Consider the following 20,951-nt stretch of genomic DNA (forward strand, 5'->3'; position numbering starts at 1 on the left):
GTGTGTGTGTGTGTGTGTGTGTGTGTGTGTGTGTGTGTGTGTGTGTGTGCGTGTGTGCGTGCGTCTGAGTTGGCATCTCCTTGTTCACCACACTTTCAGAGTTCAGATGTGAAAAGAGGGGGAGATCTGGTGCAGCGTGTGGAGATTGTTCTTTTCATGGTCTCTCCTGCACCAGATTCGTGTCCCTGCTCGTCACACATTCCACAGCTGTACCCTCCCTGCGCCTCCTCCGTTCCTCTCCCCTTTCCTATACCTGCCTGATGTCTTTTCATCCGTTCACTCTTTTCTTAAAAATTAAAACCCAACAATGCTCCGCCATAGTTACGCCCTTCTGTGCAGAGAGTATACCGCTGTGTTATGTTTGCTGTGTTTACTGTGTGTTCTGTGGTCTCATCTATTTTTCCTGCCGGCACCAGCCTGTACATCTGCCAGTCTGCGTGTTAGCTGATATCTTATTTATAAATGTATCGGCTGAGAGGAGTACTTCAGGGGCTGCGGTATCATTGCAGAAAATACTGCAGAGGAAGCACGGTTAAAATCTGTTCCATTGCTGCTTGGAACAGAAAGACTGAGAGATGCGTGTTTGTTAACCGTTGGCCAAGATAATTTGGATGTTCCCACAGGATGTTGAGAAACACTTATGCCGCTGACTCATGTTTTTATCCCAGATGTTTCCGAATCCTCCAAACAAAAGGACAGAATCAACATATAGTGGAATTCCCCCACCGTGTGATTCATTAGAGATAGCCACAGGTTTTGATGGCGTTACCTAAAACCAGGTGCGTCCTGTCTATAATCTTCATGCACCTCTTTCTCTTTAGAACTGGGCCATGATCACAGCCGCAGAGTATGGAGAAACATCATGGGAGCTGTCCGTGCAGGTGGATCAAAAAGATGGCGACGAGTCCATGAAATTTAAGCTGAGGGTGAAGGGAGACTTGCACATCGGAGGCCTCATGCTTAAGCTGGTGGAGAAGATCAGTAAGTGCCTCAGATGTTCGCCTGCAATCTGTCACACTCAATTTTTGGTTTTGTTTACCTGGTAAAAGGGTGCATCCATTCGACTTTGCTTTTAAGAGCAGTGCCTCGAACCTCCCCCTGCTGCCACAACAGGTCTGTTAGTCAAGGCACACCCTTGTTTGCCCTGCATTTTTCTACACCGCGGTGCTATTGTTTTGCCACAATGCAGTGGCTTCTGTAGCCCCAGGGGCTAAAGTTCAGCCACAATCTGGTCTGATATCTCTTTACATAAATTCAGAGGAGCTAATGTAGTGTGAGAGGAAAATGTAGTAAGGTGTTTTAAACAGCACAAGACATAATAGATGACTAAGTATGTTGTCATTAACGGGCGTATTTCTGCCCAGCACCATAACATGATGTCAGGTAGACTCATAAAACCACACTTTAATCATGCTCATCCACCCACACAACAGTGGGTTCAAGGAAGGGTTTGTGTTGGTAGCAGAGGATGTAGATACGAAGCCAGAGATCCACCTCAAGACCCTTTAAACTTGAGATATGACAGTAGCATTGCAGTAATATGTTTTACTTTACTAATCTGTGTGTCTACAGAGGCTCCTCAGGACTGGTCGGACCATGCCCTGTGGTGGGAGCAGAGGAAATGCTGGCTACTCAAGACCCACTGGACCTTGGACAAGTATGGAATTCAGGTGATATGTAGATGCCAAAGTGATTTAATCTGTTTTTATAATAAAGCTGTTATTTGATATGTTAGAATTTCAATATTTTGATTCCAAAAATAATTCAAAATTTCCCCAAGAAACGCATTTCTACACTGGCCGAAAACTGATTGAATGCCTGTGGCAGAGAAGAGTCAAAGCCATAATAATTCAATTACGCGCATGTGTTTGCAGCTCCTCAAGGCAGGAAGAGCCATCAGTGGTTTTATCTTGTCTGTCCAGCCTGAATCATTTGTTGGCTCTATAATTCAAACACATGTTGTACAGCCAAGCATTGTTCAACTTCAAGCACAAAGACCTATATAATTATTGTGAATATTTTGCTGTCAACAAAGCAATAACGACCCAATTCATGCTAAAAAAGATCAGCTAAATGTGTACAATATGAGTGCAATGCACATTTATGTGTCAAAGTTCAGGTTCAATGTCAATTTGTTTTGTCCATTATCTAGATTGCATGTGTAAACTCTTTATAATACAGATACCATTTATTCTACACAGGCTGATGCTAACCTGCGCTATACACCCCAGCACAAACCCCTGCTGCTGCAGCTCCCCAATATGAAAACCATCAAAATGACCGTCTGCTTCTCCAGTGTGGTCTTCAAGGCGGTGGCGGAGATCTGTCAAATGCTCAGTGAGTTTCTCTGTCCTCTCCGATTGCAGTGTGTCGTTCTTGATTGATCTCAAATGAAGACTCACCTTCCCTCCGTATTGTTCCTCAACCCTCACACCGTCCCCTGTTCCCTTCGCCCCAGACATCAGAAGATCAGAGGAACTGTCCCTGCTGAAGCCTCCAGACGACCCCTCTAAGAAGAAGAAGAAGAAAGACAAGAACTCAGCGCAAGAAGACATCTGGGACATTGATTTGTTTAGCGGGGGACCGGGGGGCACAGGTACTGTGGAATACGTTGCTGAAAAAAGATTCAGGCTGATACTCGTATTATAAAAAGAAAAAGATGCATTGGTTGGAAAGAAATGTTTCTTGAATGTTTCCAGTGTTAATAAACTTGTCTTAGCCTAGGTTTTGTCATAGTGAAAGTGTGATTCTGGCCTCTTGTGTGTGACTCTGGAGGGCCTGGTAATGTATATCAGTTTGCTTATGACAAGGTCAAATGTGTTATTGCAGTTAAAAGTATTGCTCATTTAGATTTAGCTCCCAACAGACTCACCAACTAAATTTGAGTAACTGAAGTTGAACAGGTGTAACAAATAATAGCCGTTGTTAATGTTACTAGTTTGACCGGTGCTTTTCCTGCTAAATCAACTGTGACTAAATTTAGGTGAGAAGAATATTAATAATGTCTGTAATCTGAAACTTTCAGATTAATTTCAGGCCCTAGAAGGGATGGCATCTTTATTTCTATGAGTTACGTCTGCTAGAGGAGGAGAAGAAATGAGAAACCTCTATGCATATAGCGCTGCGGAGATCTGACAGGCCACACTTTCCATCAGTGAGATCTGAAAGAATTGTTCAGTATGCTGCCATGTTCTCCGGTGTTTCACCAACACGCACTCCTCCGCTCGTATCATGTTCGGATTTCACACCAACCTAAAGATCACTCTTATTAAGACCTTTGATCTCTGCCACCTTTAATGTTGGTACCTTCCCACTTTCATCATGCCTTATTTAGTTTTTAAGAGTCTCAAGCTTTCTGTCGAACTTTTATTCTGACTGTTGATGTTCCTTTGCTTTTAAACGTTTGGTTTTTTTTCCGTCCTATACAATCTGACAGTGAGTTGATCTCAGCTTCCAGTGTGTCTCCTTTTACAATTCCTTTAAAGATGCTATGAAGGTATGCTGAATCCTTTGTGCAAACCTGATATTAATCATTTATCTGCTCTATTATTCTCCTTGAACAAGGCCCCATGTACAGTAAGACCATGACAGCCACCTACGACCCAGAGAACGGGATGCCGGTGTCTGCCACGAGCCTCTGGTTTGGAGAAAACCCTCTAGCCGAATCGCAGCCAAACTTGCCGCCTGCTGAGCTGGCAAAGATGTACCAGCCGCTCTCGCCAGTGGACAAAGCAATCAACATGGCAGGGTAGATGAAAAGTTTTGTTTTTTTCTGCTCATAGATTTGAAACTCCAACATCTCTTCTAATTGTTTGTTTGCTATGATCGACAGGTGGTTGGACTCGTCTTGTTCTCTTATGGAGCAAGACATTCTACATGAAGAAAAGCTACTGCTTCGCTTCAAGTACAATGTCTTCTTTGACCTCAATCCCAAAGTAAGAGACCCAAAATGTATTCCGTTTCTATTCAATTTGAAGGTTTTGAATTCAAATGTGAGTGTGTGTTTTTTTGTGTTTTAGTACGACGCCGTCAGAATAACCCAGCTGTATGAACAAGCTCGCTGGTCCATCCTGCTGGAGGAGATAGACTGCACTGAGGAGGAAATGCTGATGTTTGCTTCATTACAGGTGAACAATATGCCATCACAGTTATGAAAAGTGACGTATGGTTCTGTAGATCAGGAAGAAGACTTAATTCTTGATGGCACATCTATCAGTCATACATTCAAAGACACTTGCATGTTTCTCTTAAACAGTTAGAACTAAACTAGCGTAAGGCACTCCTGATTTAAATTGGCTTGTGATCACGGTATGATTGGCACGCTGGTAATGTGGCCTAAATTAGCTGCATGTACAGTATATGGCGGTCTTGGAGCTCTGAATGGTATCCATTCAGGAGAGCTGGTTTGGTGTCTAAATCCATGCGAGGACGTGTCAGGACATGAGGAAAATCCCACTGGAAAGGGAGGATGGGAGGGAGAGGCAGAGATATAGGAAGAGATATTGAATAGTGGGAAAAGTGCTGTGGTAAAACTCAAAGCTCCCCATCAGACACAGATTGCTCGAAGGAACTAATGTGGCAAAGTTTTAGATGTGACATTCTCTGTGTCTACGTTTTCAGGCCGTCTCTGATCCGTTCAGATTCTGTTATTTTGCAACGGTGATTCAGAAATCCCAGTGATTCAGAGAGAGAGATCAATGTTGGACTCACCTACACATTGGTGCAATGGCTGGCACACTGGGCTTCCTCTGACTCATGCCTGCCTTTGCGTAACCTTCTTAAGTCATCATGACTTGTACTTGTTAGAATATTTGATTGTTGCTGTTAGAAAAGTCAGCTGAGAGTTGTCTACCTATGGCAGTGTTGTAGTCAAGACCACCTAAACCGAGACCAAGACCAGAAGGTATCAAGACCGAGACAAGACCAAGACTTTGAGGGGTTGAGACCAAGTCAAGACCAAGTCCACGGCAGGGCGAGTCCCACACTGCACGACTCACTTGCTATGAAATGTGGAACATGCAAACCAGACTCTCTTCAAATTGATCAGAAAAATCCTTATTTCCATAAAAACACCCGCAGAAAATGAATAGATTCCTCTTAATTCACCTTGTTTACTGTCATATATTATATTGTATATATGTGTATAAGTCTAAGTGTGTCATGAGAAATGTTTTGATAAAATAATCAAAAGGCATCGCAGAGGTGAATTGTATGTGTGGAAATTGTCCTGTTTTCTATGAACAATTACAGTAATTATGTCAACAAATGATTCAGAGAAATGCACACGCAGTTCTCACAGTTGTGATGTTTTTTCGGAGATGGAGACAAGACCGAGTATAATGCCGTTATACTCGGTCAGACCGATCTCGAGTACTCCAGCACTGACTTATGTCGTAAAAACTTTCATTTCATTTCGTTTTCAGTATCACATCTGTAAACTGACCATGTCAAGTGAACCACTGGACCTCTCCAACGAGCCAGAAATAGATGAAGTAGAGGCCGCCCTCTCCAACTTGGAGGTGACACTTGAAGGCGGACTCCCAGACCGAATTCTGGTAAACATATTTTTTTTTAGACGGGGCTACACTGGGATGAATGTTAAGTGTAATTTTAAGGTTTCCAGGTATGTTACAGTATAACACCTGTTTTGTAAGCAGGAGTGATAGGTAGGCCTCCGATGATTGCATGTCTTAACACGGTGATGTCAGGAGAAGTCGCGGGATAATTCACAGTTGTTTGTCCCGCCCCCAGGAAGACATTACAGACATTCCAGAGCTGGCAGATTCCCTCCGGCTGTTTAGGTAAACCCACCTTTGTTCCTATAAAATGAAGATGCCAGTATGAATAACTAAAGTGAAATACCTTTATCTGAAATGGATCCTTTACTGTCCTTTAAACCCTCACTTTCTAGTGCATTTAAATCAGCCTAATTTAGTGGCTTGCAGCCATACAGTTTGATTTATAGGACAGGGGTGAAAATATTCTCTATACAAATGTATTATGTAAATTAGTGCATCTGATATAGACTTCAATCTCATAGTGGCTTATAGGTTGTCTGATAATTGATTAAAGGAAACAACCTTCTGTTGAGCTGCTCACTGCTCTTAATGAGTACAAAATGTATCTCATAACCTTCGTAAAACATTTATGCTGTTTCACTGACAGTCTTTTACTCAGAGGCATCAAGGTCATAACATGTATTGCAGCCAAAAAGCAATGATTTATTTTGTATTTCTTGCTGCCTTGACTCAGGCCCAAAAGACTGCTGCGGCCGTACAAAGAGTACTGGTTTGTATTCAAGGACACCACCATCTCCTACTACAAGAACAAGGAGACCTCCAGCGGAGAACCCATGGAGCAGTTTCACCTCCGAGGTCAGTGAAGAAGAATGATATGAAAAACTGTTATATTTCACATACGATTCACTGGTGCATTCAAGACTCATTTTCATGGTTTTTACTCTTGTGCATGTAGCATTAGCTGTCGTTAGCAAATGAAATAAAGTGTGCACAGAGGTGATATCTAAATACAATAAAGAGAAACGAATAACAATAATGAAAAATAATACTTTCATATTAATAATAGACGTAAAAAAGTACTAAGTTGGCTTGGAGCCCCCCCTCCATAATACCCCCATCCTTAATGAAAAACACCTCATGTGTTCAGTGTTGTTGAGGATTAATAGCCCTCAATGTAAGCATTCCCATGATGGGTAATTACGTCTTTGAGTGTGAGCAGGAGCAATTCCCTCCAAAGGCTAGAAAACTGAGGACCAAGATATTCTCATTATTTAATAATAAATTGAATGTTGTACAGGTTGTATTTACTTGTATTGTTTATGGGAAAATAAGTAAATGTCATCTGTCACAGTCCAGATAAAAAAATGTATTCTGTAATAATATTAGCACATCTGTTGTGTCTTGCTTGTCTTCTTCTGTCGTTAAAGGGGGACTTCGGTATCTTTCAAACTGGACCCTATTTTTGCGGTTCAGGATAAAACCTTTTTCTTTACCTTTCACTTGATCCGGGCTGTTTGTTACTATGTGTCTCGCTTCGGGAAGTCTCGTTCTGAAAACTCTTCACATTGTCGAAATCAGCTAAATATTCAGCCATGACATTGAAAATCTTTTGAGTTACACTTAGCTATGCTTTCTTTACTCCAACACAACAAACTCTGGCAATGCTCTCACTCACGTTTCCACCGTTGTCTTCCATTAACATGTCACATGACGCAATAATAAACAGACTGAAACAAGCGAAAGGTAAAGCAAATGTTATATTTCTCTGAAGAGTCCTTTCCATAATGTTGTCAGACACTTGAAATAACAATCTGAGCCAGTCGGCGGGAAAAACATGCACTTTTAGTGTTTCATACATTAACAGTGATGAGTGACCCGAGCGACTACATTGCAGCCTTTTTAGCGGCACTCATCTGAAGCGGTCTCGTTCTATAATGGACCAATTGCATAGGTTGTTGTCCCCGTTAGTCACTTCCACAGAAACATGGAAATATAGTGTGCATGTTGAACATACCAGTTATTCTTTGAATTCACTTCTATCCGTTCCTCTTCACCCGACAGGTTGTGAGGTAGTCCCCGATGTCAACGTCACGGAGAAGAAGTTCGGCATCAAGCTGCTGCTCCCAGTTGCTGACGGGATGAATGAGGTGTACATCCGATGTGACAATGTGAGGCCCTCCTCTTCCTCCCCATGCTTTCGAGCATTTTCCTGTGATAACCAGCAATTCTACCTTTTTTTTCAAAATCCCTTTAAAGTGTGCTTCCATAAACACGGGCTGATGTTGTAACCGTCCTTTAATTGCGGCAGCAAACGCAGTACGCCAAGTGGAAAGCTGCGTGTATCCTGGCCTCCAAGGGCAAGACGATGGCCTACAGCTCCTACAAGTCAGAAGTGAGGAACATCCAGTCCTTCCTGCAGATGAAGAGCATGGCGCCTCCTCCTGGTCAGGCAGCTCCTGACCTTGGCGCTATGGAGATGAATGCCGAATGTTTTTTCTCCCCGCGCTACACCAAGAAGCACAAGACCAAGCAGGTCGGTCTACGTGCAGTATACTCGACAACAGCGTAACATCGCTGTTTTTAATCATTACATACGTTTGCTAAATCTGCCTCTGGTGATTGTTTCAAGCTAACAGCACGCATCCTGGAGGCCCATCAGAACATAGCACGGCTGTCCCTAATGGAGGCCAAGATGCGCTTCATCCAGGCCTGGCAGTCGCTTCCGGAGTTCGGTATCAACTACTACATTGTCAGGTACAGTGTTTATATATTGACGAATATTTCACATACAACCGGTGACATATTTGCACATCTAAATGTTGTTTATGAATGATGATTTGGTTATTCTTTTATATCGTTTCAGGTTCAAAGGCAGTAAGAAGGATGAGATTCTGGGGATCTCTTACAACCGTCTGATTCGTATGGACATGTCCTCTTATCTGCCTGTCACCACGTGGAGGTTCGCCAATATGAAGCAGTGGAATGTTAACTGGGAGATAAGACAGGTGAGGGATCGGTGTGCCATATATTAGGATTTCTCTTCATCTACAGATGGTATTACTTCAGAGGCATGAATACTTTCTATGTGTTTCCAGGTGACCATACAGTTTGACCAGAATGTGTCAATGGCCTTCTGCTGTTTGAGCTGCGACTGCAAGGTGGTCCACGAGTTTATCGGCGGTTACATCTTCCTCTCCACACGATCTAAAGACCAGAACGAGACGCTAGACGAAGAACTGTTCCATAAACTAACTGGAGGCCAACAATGAGGAAAGATAAAAGCCTGAGGGTCTTTCAGTTCATCTGTTTATTTTCCTATGTTGCAATGTGAAAGCGCAGCGTTCATCTACTGTAGCAATGGTAACCCTAAACACTGAATCACTGCCAAAGAAAATGTAATCCTGTAAACTGGAAATGTAAGATGTTCACACACAGAACAAAACTTTTTTGTCATTATATATATCCTGCTGTGAACAGTTATAGCAGTCTACCCTGCACTAAAAAATAATGGCATTGATGTAAATATTTAGTCAAGAATCTTTCAAAACTTGGATGCATTGATATTTGTAGGAATTACGTTTTTTAAAAGGTGAAGAGATGCCCTTGTTAAGGACAGAAAATCATTTTGTAAAAAATCATTAAAGGGTGTTTTTGTTTGTATTTCACAACTTGTTTCACATTTGCTCATTTGCTGCCACACAAACGCAACTGAGTTTTTACATTTAAGGTTGAACTCATCTTAATTAATATAGTGTAATGAGCGTCGATGCTTATTATGTATGATGAAATGCAAATTCGCAAATATTCTGTGCTTAAAGAAAGCAGAATTTATTGTAGGCAGAGAATCTGTTTTTTTCTGTTCATGTTCATGTTGATGTGACAAAGAAATATCATACTTAATTTTGCAATAGCCTCTGTATTGAATGCATTATACAGCCGTACACACATTGTAAACTTCTGCCACACAGCCTGAAAAGTGAAGCTTCAAAACTCACAAGAACTCTGGAAATGTCTTGGATTCATGAAGGACTTCATAAACTATGTGATGTATAACCTGCTTTCAGAAACACTGCAAGCTTCATAACCTATAGTATAGTGTTAGTATAAATACTACAGTATAACGGCAACTTTATTACAACTTGAATCTGATTTATAGGTTTGGACTGAAGTCACTATGACTTACTGTCTGATTGCAGATGGATCATTTCAAAATGACTTGACACTTCCAAGTTATTTAAGATGTCTCCCAGGTTGCATCACATCTTTTCAGTTGGACCGAATGCTGTTGTTGCGTGTGCCGTGTAGGATGCTGTCTTTTGCTCTCTCAACCGCCTCGCTGCTACACTGCTGTACACTAGTGGTGGGCAGGTGGAGTTGGCACACCGTTTAAAGGCAGTTATAAAACACCAGATTGTGGCCCCATGGTGGGAGATGAAACGCACCCACCCATGGCCGAGTGGTAATGCAGTCACACATCTGCCATGTTTTTGCTCTACAAACTGTGCTGAAATGCAATTCAGCAGTATCAGCTCCCATGGTGATGGGTAGGTTATCAAGTGTATGCTTTAATATAACTATATACATAATACAATCCAGTTTGAATTCAATAGTGTTCAGCAAGGTGTCATAAAATCTAAAAGTAAATATTCTTAACATGATTTAACAGAATGATTGCGTATAATCCATTTCCCGATTAGTCAGGTAATTATGGTATGTGGAAATAAAAAAAAAGTGGTAATAGTTTTACAATTAATTTAATTTATGGTATTTTTACCATAAGATGTAACTATTTTATATATGCCACATCTTTAAATATATATCATGTCATTCCGTGATAATATGTATGTAAACATGCAGAAATATTGTGAGAACAGAGTTTAAATGATGAAAAAATCTAGACTGGGAATAGGTCATTGTACATCTCCTCACTGGGACTGGACAAGGAAGTGGTCCTGTTCACTTATTGGTCACACATGGTCAACAGTTTTCATCTTAATATCGTCCTTTCATTTGCGCTCGCGCTGTTCCTTCAGTCTGTACTTTTCCCGAGTTGGGAAAAGCCCCCCTCCCTCTCGTAGGCGGACGAGAATTTCACGTTCATCGATGATTCTGAAATCGATTTTCTTTTAACCCAGTCATCGCTTTTCGCTCCTATTGGCTAGAGAGCTCAGCGACGCATATCCAGCCAATCACAGAGGACTATGTTGAGGCGTTGCAATTTTTACACTCTGCGATCGTTTAGTCGTCCTGGGAAGCTAGGGAAGTGAAGGCTAACACGTGTGATTAGTGATCTGCCGTGTTTTGCTTTCACTGCATGGTGCTGAAGTGACTCCGACTAATTATTTAAAGGTGACAGAAACCTCTCAGCTGACTGGTGAGCTCGGTTTAATCTGCTTTTAATATGGCGGACAACGTGGAGGATGATTCTCTGGACAGAATTAAAGGGGGGGACTACGTCGTGTTGAAACGGGGAGATATCTTCAAAGCTGTGCAAATTCAACCGAAGAAGTAAGTCCAAAAAAACTTTAACGAGCTAAACAAAAGCCTCACAAACTGGGGCTAGCTAAACCAGCTAAACACCTCACTACCGACTCACATTGAGATGCCATTCAATGGATTTCTTTGTTTATTTCTGCGTGCTCTACTCACAGGAAGGTGATTTTTGAGAAGCAGTGGTTCTTCCTGGACAACTCCGTGGGGCAGTTGCACGGCAGCACCTTTGAGATTGCGTCTGGAGGGATCCTGCAGCCTCAAAAGCCCAAAGACACAGAGAGCTCCACCGGTGTGTAACCTGCTGTTAGATGGAGCGCACACACACACACCAGGCATATTCATGATAAATGTCTCATTATTTCCAGATTCTATGCATGTTCTTGTGAAGGACTGTTATAGGCTGTTATGCTTTGAATAATCTCCTTCATGTGTTTTCTTCCCAGATGCAAAGGAGGCCGGCACAGACAACAGGAACATTGTAGACGATGGAAAATCGCAGAAGCTGACCAGGGATGACATTGAGAACTTAAAAGAGCAAGGTCTGAAGGACCAGGTACATAAGTGATCTTGCAATTGCATACATGAATGGGGAAGTATGACAGAACTGCCTGTCGTTGGGTCTGTTTGATAAAGGGGGCAATATTCTATTTCTTTATTACTGTCAGATTTTTGTGAAAACAAAAAACAACTTATTTGTTGTTCTATAGAAATCAGTTGTTGGCAAAACGTGTGTGTGTGTGTGTGTGTGTGTGTGTGTGTGTGTGTGTGGGTGTGGGGTCCACAGGAAATCATTCAGCAGCTTGTAGAGAACAGCTCCACATTCAGCGGTAAGACTAAATATGCCCAGGCTAAGTACATCAACAAGAAAAAGAAGAAGTGAGTAACTTCTGATGATGCACCCACAATTTGCTTCAGACTTCAAGCACTGTAATGTTACCAGTTGTTTCCATTCTTGTGCTTTTCCAGGTATGAAAATACTGTGACGATTCTAAAACCGTCCTGTCGCATCCTGGCTATGATGTACCACGGCCGGGAACCCGGGAAGATCTGGTGAGTCAGCACATGCATGAACAGCACAATGTGAAAGTTGTCCTTTAGTAGAGCAGAGAGAGAGATGAAAGTAATGATGTGTGTGTTTTTCTGTGATGCAGCCACCTGCGGTATGACATGCTTGCCCAGATGTTGACTCTGGCAAACATCCACGCAGGCAGCAAAGTTTTGGTGTTTGAGACCTGCGCTGGCCTCGTGCTGGGATCCGTCATGGAACGAATGGGGGGTACGTTTGTCCTTCTCTGGTGTTCGTCTGATTGACCGACTGATTTGAGCGTTTTTGTATACAAAGAAGCCTTTTCTCTTCCCTTTGCATAGTTACCCTCTCTCTTCCTCCTCATCCAGGCTATGGCTCAGTGATCCAAATGTACCCAGGAGGTGGGCCCGTGCGGGCGGGTGTGGAGAGCTTTGGCTTCCCCGCACATTTTCACGATATGCTGCATGAGTTTCCCATCTGCCATGTCAATGCTCTGCTGGCAGGCACTCTGGACACCACTGCCAAAGACCCTGATGCTGGTAGAGAATGCTTCTTTTCAACTCTCTAAGAAGAAACACAATAGCTGCAAACGAAAGCTGAAATGCCTGCAAAAGCTAAATATTTACTGGTTACAACTTTACAAATTTGCATGCGTTCCTCTGATCATTCTACCTTTTTCATAAACTACACGTAGACTTAGATGCTGTGACATTCATCTGATGTAAATGATCTCCCTCATCATTATAGTATCAAATCAGTCCGACATGGCTGCAGAGGAGGAGCAGAACCCGCCAAAGGCAGAACAGACGAGCAGTCCGGAGGAAATAAAAACGGAGGAAATTAAAATGGAGACAAACAGTGGCGCTGATGACGGCTACGACCCGGCGAAAGAAGAGAGGGAGAAACGCATCGAAGCCAAAGTATGCCCACTATCTACTAACCCCACTCAGGACATCTTTACTTTTGGTCATGAATTTATATTTGTAAGCAACAGGAATAAGCCTGTATAATAAGCCTGTATGTTTTTAAAAAAGTATCAGAATTGGATCTGAAAGAGAGGATCAATGTCCTAACTTCATGTTGTTGTTTTTAGGCTCAGGAAAAAAAGGTGAAGCAGGAGGAGAAACGGAAGAAGCTGGCATCTGCTGCTGCCCTGCTGGAAGGCAGGAATGCGGACGGGTTAGTGTCAGATTCAGCTCGCAGCTTCTGCTTTCTCTGCTCTTTTGCTGCAGCAGCCTCTTCCCTCTTCTGCTTTATCTGTGCCGGAATGGCACCGTGCAGTAAACAACCGTCATTAAAATGGATTGAAAAGGGATTAATGATTAAACGTATTGTTGAGTATGTCATAAAAGTCGTTCCTCTGAGCTCACGCGTGACGATTAGCACGCCGTGTCCTTACCAGATGAACAAAGTTATTGCTTTGCGGTTTCCTGTCCTGTAAAATGAAGAGGACTTGCTTTATAGCTTTCGTTGTGATTGATGGGTGAGAAGTATTGATCTGGTTAGCCTATTGACTCTCTACACCACAGCAGCTATATCATAAACGTCTTCCAGGCTGTCCTAAATCAGCCTCTTTTACTGACTCTTATCCAGCTACATAAAGGATGAAATGAATGTCTACAGTTGGCACTAAATCCCCGAGTCCTCCAGTCATAACTGTCATACAGCGCCCATCAGCTAAATTACGATACGGCCGACCTACACATTTCCAATAACAAAGTGTGTGGTTTACGGTGTATTTCACGTTGGACAGGTTTGCTTGATCATCCGTTTGTTTCCCACATGCAGGTTGGTTATAGCCAGTCGCTTTCACCCGTGTCCCGTCCTCATGGGCCTGATCAAGTTCCTCTCCCCCTCCAGGCCTTTTGTCGTCTACTCCCAATACAAAGAGGTAAGATCACGAGGAGTAGTGATATTTACTGGAACTCCACTGAACGAGATGAGAAAGAGGTCGTACAGCTTGAAATTTGTCTAAAATAAGTTGTGGAGGAAATGCTTGAAAACATTAAAATCAACTAACTAAGTCAGACACTTATTATATTGTAATGAATTCCCGTGCATGCTGCTCAGAGTAACTGTAGTGACAGCATGGTGTCTCTCTAGCACCGTCCTGCTGTTAACGGAGCTAAAGGGCTCTGGCTAACGTTAACGGAGGCTGCATTGACTTTCATCATATTTTTATAGTGTGTTTTTATGCAAATAACCATTCTAGATGACAATAACAAAGTTAAAGAATAACATTTAGAATGTTTGATGGTTTACCGTCCGGAGCCTTGCTGTCAATTACAGTTCTTAGAAAGAAAATCAAGTTTGGCGTGTGAGGCTTTTAAAGAAATAAGAATTGTGAATCAGCCGAGAAAATTGTAATCGGTTTATCTCTGTTTACGATCACATCCCTGCCTTTATTATACCTTTTATTGTGTGTGTGTCAACTTGTTGACTCTGCAGTCCTCTTAATGCTCCTTTGTCCTCGCTTCCTGCTCTCATCTCTGCAGCCTCTGATCGAGTGCTACACAAAGCTCAAGGAACTTGGCGGTACGGTCAACCTCAGACTCGCAGACACCTGGCTCAGACATTACCAGGTACGAATGTTCAACTCTGAATCGTGTCTTTTGTTTGAGTTCTATTGTTAAAGCTGCTCCAGTCAGCACGTTTTATAGTAACAATGGATCAAATGACTGTGTAATGTGAAAAGGGGGTCAATCATAGTTATCACTTGGCTCTGCAGGTTCCCTCAGCTAACCAGGTTTAGCTTGTTCAGCTCGTGTTTGCATACTCAAAGAGATCTTCCCCCTCAGGACCAGAGTGTTATCCCCCAGCCCTGTCTTTAGAATGAATGTCTCCTGACTGTACGTCTGCGCATCGTGTCCCTAGGTGTTGCCTAACAGGACGCATCCATTGCTGCTGATGAGCGGTGGCGGGGGCTACCTCCTCTCAGGAACAACCGTTGCCGTGGACCGATCCAACCGCGCCGGCTCCCAGCGAGCCGAGGAGCCGGCGCCAAAGAGACTGAAAGTGGAAGACACTGACGGATGAACAACTACAGACGCATCTAATCTTTTAAGGGCAGATTACCAGCGGCCCGTGGGGGTTTTCCTCCAGCATCGACTTCTCTTTCTGCTGAACTGATGTGACACCTCTGGCATAAGCGAGACGGAGTGTCTGGTTTGCATTCATCAGAGCACTTTCTCCCATCTTGTGTAGTCAGATCAGCGCAGAGGAAGGCGTAATGCTGAGGAGTGACCTATAAGGCACTATGAGCTCAGTGTGTGTGTTGTGTAAGGAACCGCGGAAATAATCTTGTGTTTTGAGAGTAACACATTTGTTTCTTACGGCTCGAGGCAAGGTGTAAAAACATGTTTTTCTCCAGTTGATGCTCTCCAGCTTCTTTTTTTTATATTTTCTTATCACCGCAGAAAGTGCCATTCTTTATGTGATGCAGCTGCTCATGCAGCTTGACTGTGGGTTACCGTCTGTATCTGCACAGAATTAAAAAAGTAAAAAAGCAGTTCTAAAACAGCCTGCTTTGTGAACACTTTTTTTTTTTTTTTTTTCAATCAAGAAATAATTTCAGAGATATTTGTTTGGTCCCAGAATAACTCCTTTTATTGAGTGCAGACTGAACAAACTCGATTTGAATAATTTGTCTCAGATGCATATATTATGTCATATTTTCTCTTATTACATATTTATATATAAACATCAAAACCATTCCCATGCTGAGTAATTTCATAACATCAAAATATCACAAATACGCTGATAAACAAGTTAATCGTTTTTTGGCAAGGCTCCAGATTTTGTTGTCTTTTTTTCATCACATACTAATTTAGCTGACGTACAGTAGGACAGCAGCTTTTATCCACTGGTCGTGTCTTGAAGTGCTCTCCATCATGGCTTATGCACCGTTGTCATGCAACTTGGCAACGATTTTCTGCAGCTCCGTGTCCATCGCTGCGAGGTTTCCCAGCTCTTTCTCCTGAAAAACACGAGCAGCAATACATCAGCAACTAAACACCATCACTTTATACTGTGACATCTGATTGTCTTTATCATTTATGGAATAGAAATAAGGACGGACGTATCATAAATGCTGCTTTGTTTACTGATGACTCCTCAAAAATCTGCATAAATTGGTCATTTAGGTTAATAAACGTTTCCTTATCCCTCGAGCTGTGGTGCTTAAACCTGCTATCACTTCACCTCCTGATTTGTTTTGCTGCTCCAGAATATGTGACAAGCTGGGGAGATCTAAAATGCCGTCCATCTCTTTTTAATGGGCTTATTATGACTTTGATTGCTCTGGGAGGCCATAATAACGAGGTTCTTGGTGTGATTACTGCAGCAGCCATAAAAAGCCGATGTGGAAAATGCAAATAGAAAAGGGGGCAAGTGTCGGAGAGAGGTGCCACGAAGGAAACGATTTGAACGAGGCAATAAAAACTCAGCTAAATATTCCAGAGTTGAGGAACGAGTCACTGCCCGTGAGTATACTGGTTATATTTCTCCTTCTTGTATTTGGGACATGCTCTTGAGGGACGGCTCTTGATGTGCGTTTGCACAGATGCGTATTCACTGATGCTCTGAAGGCGAAGTCCTGACATCTCCATAGAGATTTCCATAATGAGTATGGCTGCCTTTCCCCCCCAGTGGACACCGTGGGGTGGAGGCACTTGATGTATGTCGTGGCTTTACTGGGTCAGCTAAATACATAGGGGAAGACTTTTTTCTATTTTTAAAACACACAAATGTATATTCTCAATATGTCGGGGTAGATTATTGGTCTTAAACTAGTTAAGATTTGCATATATTTCTATATTGCCAGTTTTTTCATCAGTACCAGTAAATAACCGTATGATAATGTATTTTCACCACAGTCCCCAGGTGTAGTTTGAGGTTTAACAGCATGACAGTAAATGCATCCTCACATCGGTCGTAAAGGTCCTTTTTTTTTTTTTTTTTAATGCAGTTTTTTTTTACCTCCTGCTGGGTTAGTGCTCTCTGGTGCATGCTCCTGTTTGGCTCCTCTTGATTGGAGTGGTGGGCCAGCTGGTTCACCTTATAGCTCAGCAACTTGGCAACTTCATCCATCTGAAGACATTCAAGGCAGAATCAGATTATGTCTCATAAACTGTACATTGTAGGCCAAAATAAAGATCTGCCACTCAAAGGTTTACTGGTATCTGAGGGATGAAGAAAGAAGTGTACTATTAAGAAAATGAATAGATGTTGGATACTAAATAATATTACATACACATGTTTAAAATGCTAAGAAAATGTACAATATTACCCAATTTGTGAAATCTATATTTGACATAATCAATCTTTATGTTTATTGTCTCTGATCTTAAGCAATTTGCAACAAATCACTCCTTCATATATGTAGCCAAAAAATAAAGTCTAACACATAATGCCTACCTTGTTTGAGGTTGTGGCGTGCTCATCTGAATCCCTTTTGTACCAGGCAGGATGGTAGAAACCTCTATAAATCCAGGGGTTACGCTTCTCAGCCAGATACCTGAAAAACAGCCCCAATAACAGTTAGTTTTTTTATGTCAGCACATGAACACTGCTAAAGGGGTTTGCTCATTTCTTGTACTGAATGTTGTTTTGATCCCAACTGACTGGAGACTACTAGGTTGTTTGATTTGACGAAAGATGAAAGTACCTCACTGCTTCGTCCTTGTCCTCATCTTCCTCTGAATCATCCCTCAGTTCTTCGTCATCTCCGCCACGCTTGTGAAATTTCTTCTTATGGTGGTATCGATGTGTTGGTTTCCAGATGCGCTTTTCTATTCCCGCCTCTTCTTTTCCATGTCGTTTGTCCACGCCCCAGTCCTCCTGGCTGCGTTGCCCGTCCAGCGCTTCCCTCTCCTCCTCTGTGAGCTCTTCATCACGTTTGTGTCTCCTCTGGTGGGGCCTGACCGCCCTCCTGTCTCTCTTTTCCCATCCAGTATTGAAATCCCAGTACTCCTGGCTGCGTTCTTCATCAGGCTCTTCTCGTGCTTCTTCTGAGAGCTCTTCGTCACGCTTGTGTCTCCTCTGGTGGTACCTTCCGGCCCTCCAGTCCCGCTTGTCAAGACCCCAAGATTCCTGGCTGCGTTCTTCGTCAGGCTCTTCTCGTGCTTCTTCTGAGAGCTCTTCGTCACGTTTGTGTCTCCTTCCGGCCCTCCAGTCCCGCTTGTCAAGACCCCAAGATTCCTGGCTGCGTTCTTCGTCGGGCTCTTCCCTGGTTTCTTCTGAGAGCTCTTCATCACGTTTGGGTCTCTTCTGGTGGTACCGTCCGGCCTTCCAGTCCCTCTTGTCAAGACCCCAAGATTCCTGGCTGCGTTCACCATCTTCCTGCTCCTCTGACGGTTCATCGCCACGCTTGTGGAACTTTTTCTTGTGGTGGTAGCGATGTGTGGGCTTCCATATGCGCTTGTGTCTCTCCTCCTCGTCCTCGTCCACTTCCCTTTTGCCCACGTCCCAGTACTCTTGGCTACGCTCTTCCTCTGGCTCCTCCCTCTCGTCCCCTAAAGATTCCTCATCTCGTTTGTGTTTTCTCTGGCGGTATCTTGAAGGCCTCCAGGTCCTCTTATCTTTCTCTTCACCTCCTCCTTCTTCTGATCTCTTTTCCTCGCCCCCCCAGCTCTCCTGACTGCGCTCATAGTCTTCCTCTTCTTCTCCCCGTTTGTGCTTCTTTTGGTGGTATCTTCCAGTCCTCCAGCTCCTCTTCTCCCGCTCCTCTTCCTCCCCGTTCTCGTGTCTCTTCTCCTTCTCGTCACCCAGACTCCAGGATTCTTGGCTGCGCTCGTCTTCTGGGATTTCTCTTTTATCCTCAATGGATTTCAGGAGAGCCTCGATGTCTTTCACATCTGCTCCCTTTGCCTCGGGCACCTCAAGATGACCGTTGGCCACCTCTCCATGAGTTGCTACCCCCTCAATGCTCTTCTTGTCCAGCGGGGCATGTTTAACCCCTATGACAGAACAAAAGATAAAATCAGAGGAGATATAAACAACTTAATGTAGCTCTAAGACTTCAGCCTTTAGGTCAAATCCCATCTTGTATGTGATGATTTGATCAATCACTTGTTTGATATTTAGGTTCAATTAATTGTGTTGGAGGAAAGCGTCTCCTGAATATTTCTGATTTAAAGTGGATAAGCGGTATGAAAGCTGTAAGCAATATTAATAGCTCTATTTTGTCACTGGCTGGTGAAAAAAAAATAGCCTACTTGTTCCGGTTTTTGATTTTGTGTGTTTGAATCTCCTCAATGTCTCATCGATCTGACAGTTAAAAGAGTGCATTGATGTTTTAAATGTGCCTGTTTACCATCTCCATGCACAGTGAAGAATCTGTTTGTGCTACAAACCTGCTTGGAGAATGTCTTTGCATTCCTGGTCCAGCTGGGAGTCCGGTTTGGAGAGCGCTTTGGACAGGACTTCAACCAGACAGCGTGTTACCTGCAACACACGAAATAAACTCAATACGTAGCTTCTTTCGTTTCTGCAAAGCAGCTGTTTTAAAACTTAATAATTGCATTTAAAAAGCATACCACATCTTCTCTCTGCCCTTCTTTTCCCACTGGAAGCGCTAGATTTTCTGCATTAGAAAATAAAATAAAATAAAGCATGGTCAAACTGCACAAGGATTGCATGTATTAAAGTGAAAGAGCAGTCAGTGTCTCTGTCCATGGTCCTGAACTGTGCTCACTAACTTACAGCACTCTGCAAGAAGAAAACCATCACTCCATCACTTACCTGTCAACAAAGACGCCACCGCAACAACAACAAAAATAAGTCTCATCTTGGCGAGATGAAGGTGTATCCAAGAAAATGTGAGGAAAAAAGCAACAACTCCAGTCCCTCCGAAAGCGGCGGGAGAAAGCTGCGCTGACTGGGCGCCTGCTGCTCTGAAGACTGGAGCAGAGGAGCTCCTCTAATAAAGAGAGGAGTGGGCTGGAGGAGCGTGGGAGGAGGGCTTTCGGCTGTGTTAATGTCATGACTCATTAGACTTGCGAAGAGAGTGGTCTGAGTGAAATTTGATGCATGCACAATGTTGACATTTTGCGAAACCGAATTAGCGATTAGTGTCACTGTTCATTCAGGTGATAATTTGAACAGATTTTTTGAGACAGTGGATTGAGGTTCATGCAGCGTGTTTGTGTTTAATGCCGTGACATGCCTGAGGACAGGCAGGTACGGGGGGGTGCACACAGCATCACGAAGGTTCGTGCACTCTTCTGCAACCAGATCCTAAAGCCCTGAAACTCTCCTTTGTAAAGAAGAGAGAAGTTGATTCAGCTACAGTATGTTTATGCTGCTGGTGCTGCTGTTCTTCTGCAGAAAGACACTATATTTGAATGTTAAGTCAGACATATTCATGATATTGTGCCCTGTGGTTTATTCACTCAAAATAAGATGGGTTTGTTCTTCCGACGGGGCTTACCCCAGTCTCTGATCTTATGTAATGTATTATCAGCTGCAATGTTGCCCTACATTTCATGTTTGCTTAACAGATTGAATATATATGCTAATGTGCCATATACTTAGAAAACAGATAAGTATATGTAGCCATGGAGTCTGACCAGTCAGAATTTAGCCCCATACTCCTCAAAAATTCATTCCGCCTTCAGCACATCCCGTCCAGTTTCCCATGGGACCATGTGAGCTTTAGCACCAGTAGAGGAAAACTAGTTAATGGAGACCTGGATCGATAGCCTGGTTGTTGTATTTAACGCTCGAGTGACGTGGAGAGGAGCGTGTACATCTTTTTGCTGTTTTTGTCCAAGTTATTCATTGATCCGGAGTATTATGTGACTGGTTTAAAAAAGAACACAGCTGTAGGGAAATAATAACAATGTAATTGCATTGACAAGTGCAAGTGTGTGTGTGTGTGTGTGTGTGTGTGTGTGTGTGTGTGTGTGTGTGTG

At 42.9% G+C, this 20,951-nt stretch overlaps 3 protein-coding genes across 4 annotated transcripts in view; 2 read left to right on the plus strand and 1 right to left on the minus strand.

The window, feature by feature from the left end:
* The window catches only part of fermt1 (FERM domain containing kindlin 1), a 10,533-nt gene extending 1,109 nt beyond the window's left edge, over positions 1-9,424 (plus strand). The window contains exons 2-16 of one of the 2 annotated variants that reach the window (XM_031866285.1): positions 822-981; positions 1,573-1,670; positions 2,202-2,337; positions 2,459-2,596; positions 3,565-3,748; positions 3,833-3,935; positions 4,020-4,127; positions 5,424-5,555; positions 5,752-5,801; positions 6,253-6,374; positions 7,581-7,687; positions 7,828-8,052; positions 8,149-8,273; positions 8,383-8,524; positions 8,615-8,788. In XM_031866285.1, coding sequence (XP_031722145.1) covers positions 831-981; positions 1,573-1,670; positions 2,202-2,337; positions 2,459-2,596; positions 3,565-3,748; positions 3,833-3,935; positions 4,020-4,127; positions 5,424-5,555; positions 5,752-5,801; positions 6,253-6,374; positions 7,581-7,687; positions 7,828-8,052; positions 8,149-8,273; positions 8,383-8,524; positions 8,615-8,788 — 1,995 coding nt within the window. In that variant the 5' untranslated portion in view covers positions 822-830. The other variant, XM_031866284.1, reaches the window with a different exon arrangement.
* Positions 9,425-10,773: 1,349 nt separating this feature from the next.
* On the plus strand, positions 10,774-15,558 carry trmt6 (tRNA methyltransferase 6 non-catalytic subunit). Its single transcript, XM_031866300.1, has 12 exons — positions 10,774-11,027; positions 11,171-11,301; positions 11,456-11,565; positions 11,797-11,888; positions 11,979-12,062; positions 12,164-12,288; positions 12,408-12,578; positions 12,787-12,959; positions 13,133-13,218; positions 13,828-13,930; positions 14,535-14,621; positions 14,914-15,558. The coding sequence occupies exons 1-12, from the start codon at positions 10,921-10,923 to the stop codon at positions 15,073-15,075; spliced, it is 1,431 nt and encodes a 476-aa protein (XP_031722160.1). The 5' UTR covers positions 10,774-10,920; the 3' UTR covers positions 15,076-15,558.
* A 67-nt stretch (positions 15,559-15,625) lies between these two features.
* Positions 15,626-19,914, minus strand: chgb (chromogranin B). Its single transcript, XM_031866299.1, has 7 exons — positions 19,780-19,914; positions 19,575-19,621; positions 19,392-19,482; positions 17,705-18,995; positions 17,455-17,554; positions 17,017-17,127; positions 15,626-16,015 (listed from the first exon to the last, which is right to left on the minus strand). Exons 1-7 carry the CDS (start codon positions 19,823-19,825, stop codon positions 15,935-15,937), a joined length of 1,767 nt encoding a protein of 588 aa, XP_031722159.1. The 5' UTR covers positions 19,826-19,914; the 3' UTR covers positions 15,626-15,934.
* Positions 19,915-20,951: the final 1,037 nt, after the last annotated feature.

This window comes from Anarrhichthys ocellatus, unplaced genomic scaffold (genome assembly GCF_004355925.1).
Source record: "Anarrhichthys ocellatus isolate YVR2014 unplaced genomic scaffold, GSC_Weel_1.0 scaffold34, whole genome shotgun sequence".
In the NCBI taxonomy this organism is placed as follows: Eukaryota; Metazoa; Chordata; class Actinopteri; order Perciformes; family Anarhichadidae; genus Anarrhichthys; species Anarrhichthys ocellatus.

Coding starts and splice junctions, on each gene's coding strand:
- trmt6 (XM_031866300.1), top strand. CDS start 10,921: ATGGCGGACAACGTGGAGGATGATTCTCTGGACAGAATTAAAGGGGGG. Junction 11,889..11,978: donor ATCAACAAGAAAAAGAAGAA/GTGAGTAACTTC, acceptor GTGCTTTTCCAG/GTATGAAAATACTGTGACGA. Junction 13,931..14,534: donor TCTACTCCCAATACAAAGAG/GTAAGATCACGA, acceptor TCATCTCTGCAG/CCTCTGATCGAGTGCTACAC.
- chgb (XM_031866299.1), bottom strand. CDS start 19,825: ATGAGACTTATTTTTGTTGTTGTTGCGGTGGCGTCTTTGTTGACAG. Junction 17,555..17,704: donor GACAAGGACGAAGCAGTGAG/GTACTTTCATCT, acceptor GCTGTTTTTCAG/GTATCTGGCTGAGAAGCGTA. Junction 17,128..17,454: donor ACGCCACAACCTCAAACAAG/GTAGGCATTATG, acceptor GAATGTCTTCAG/ATGGATGAAGTTGCCAAGTT.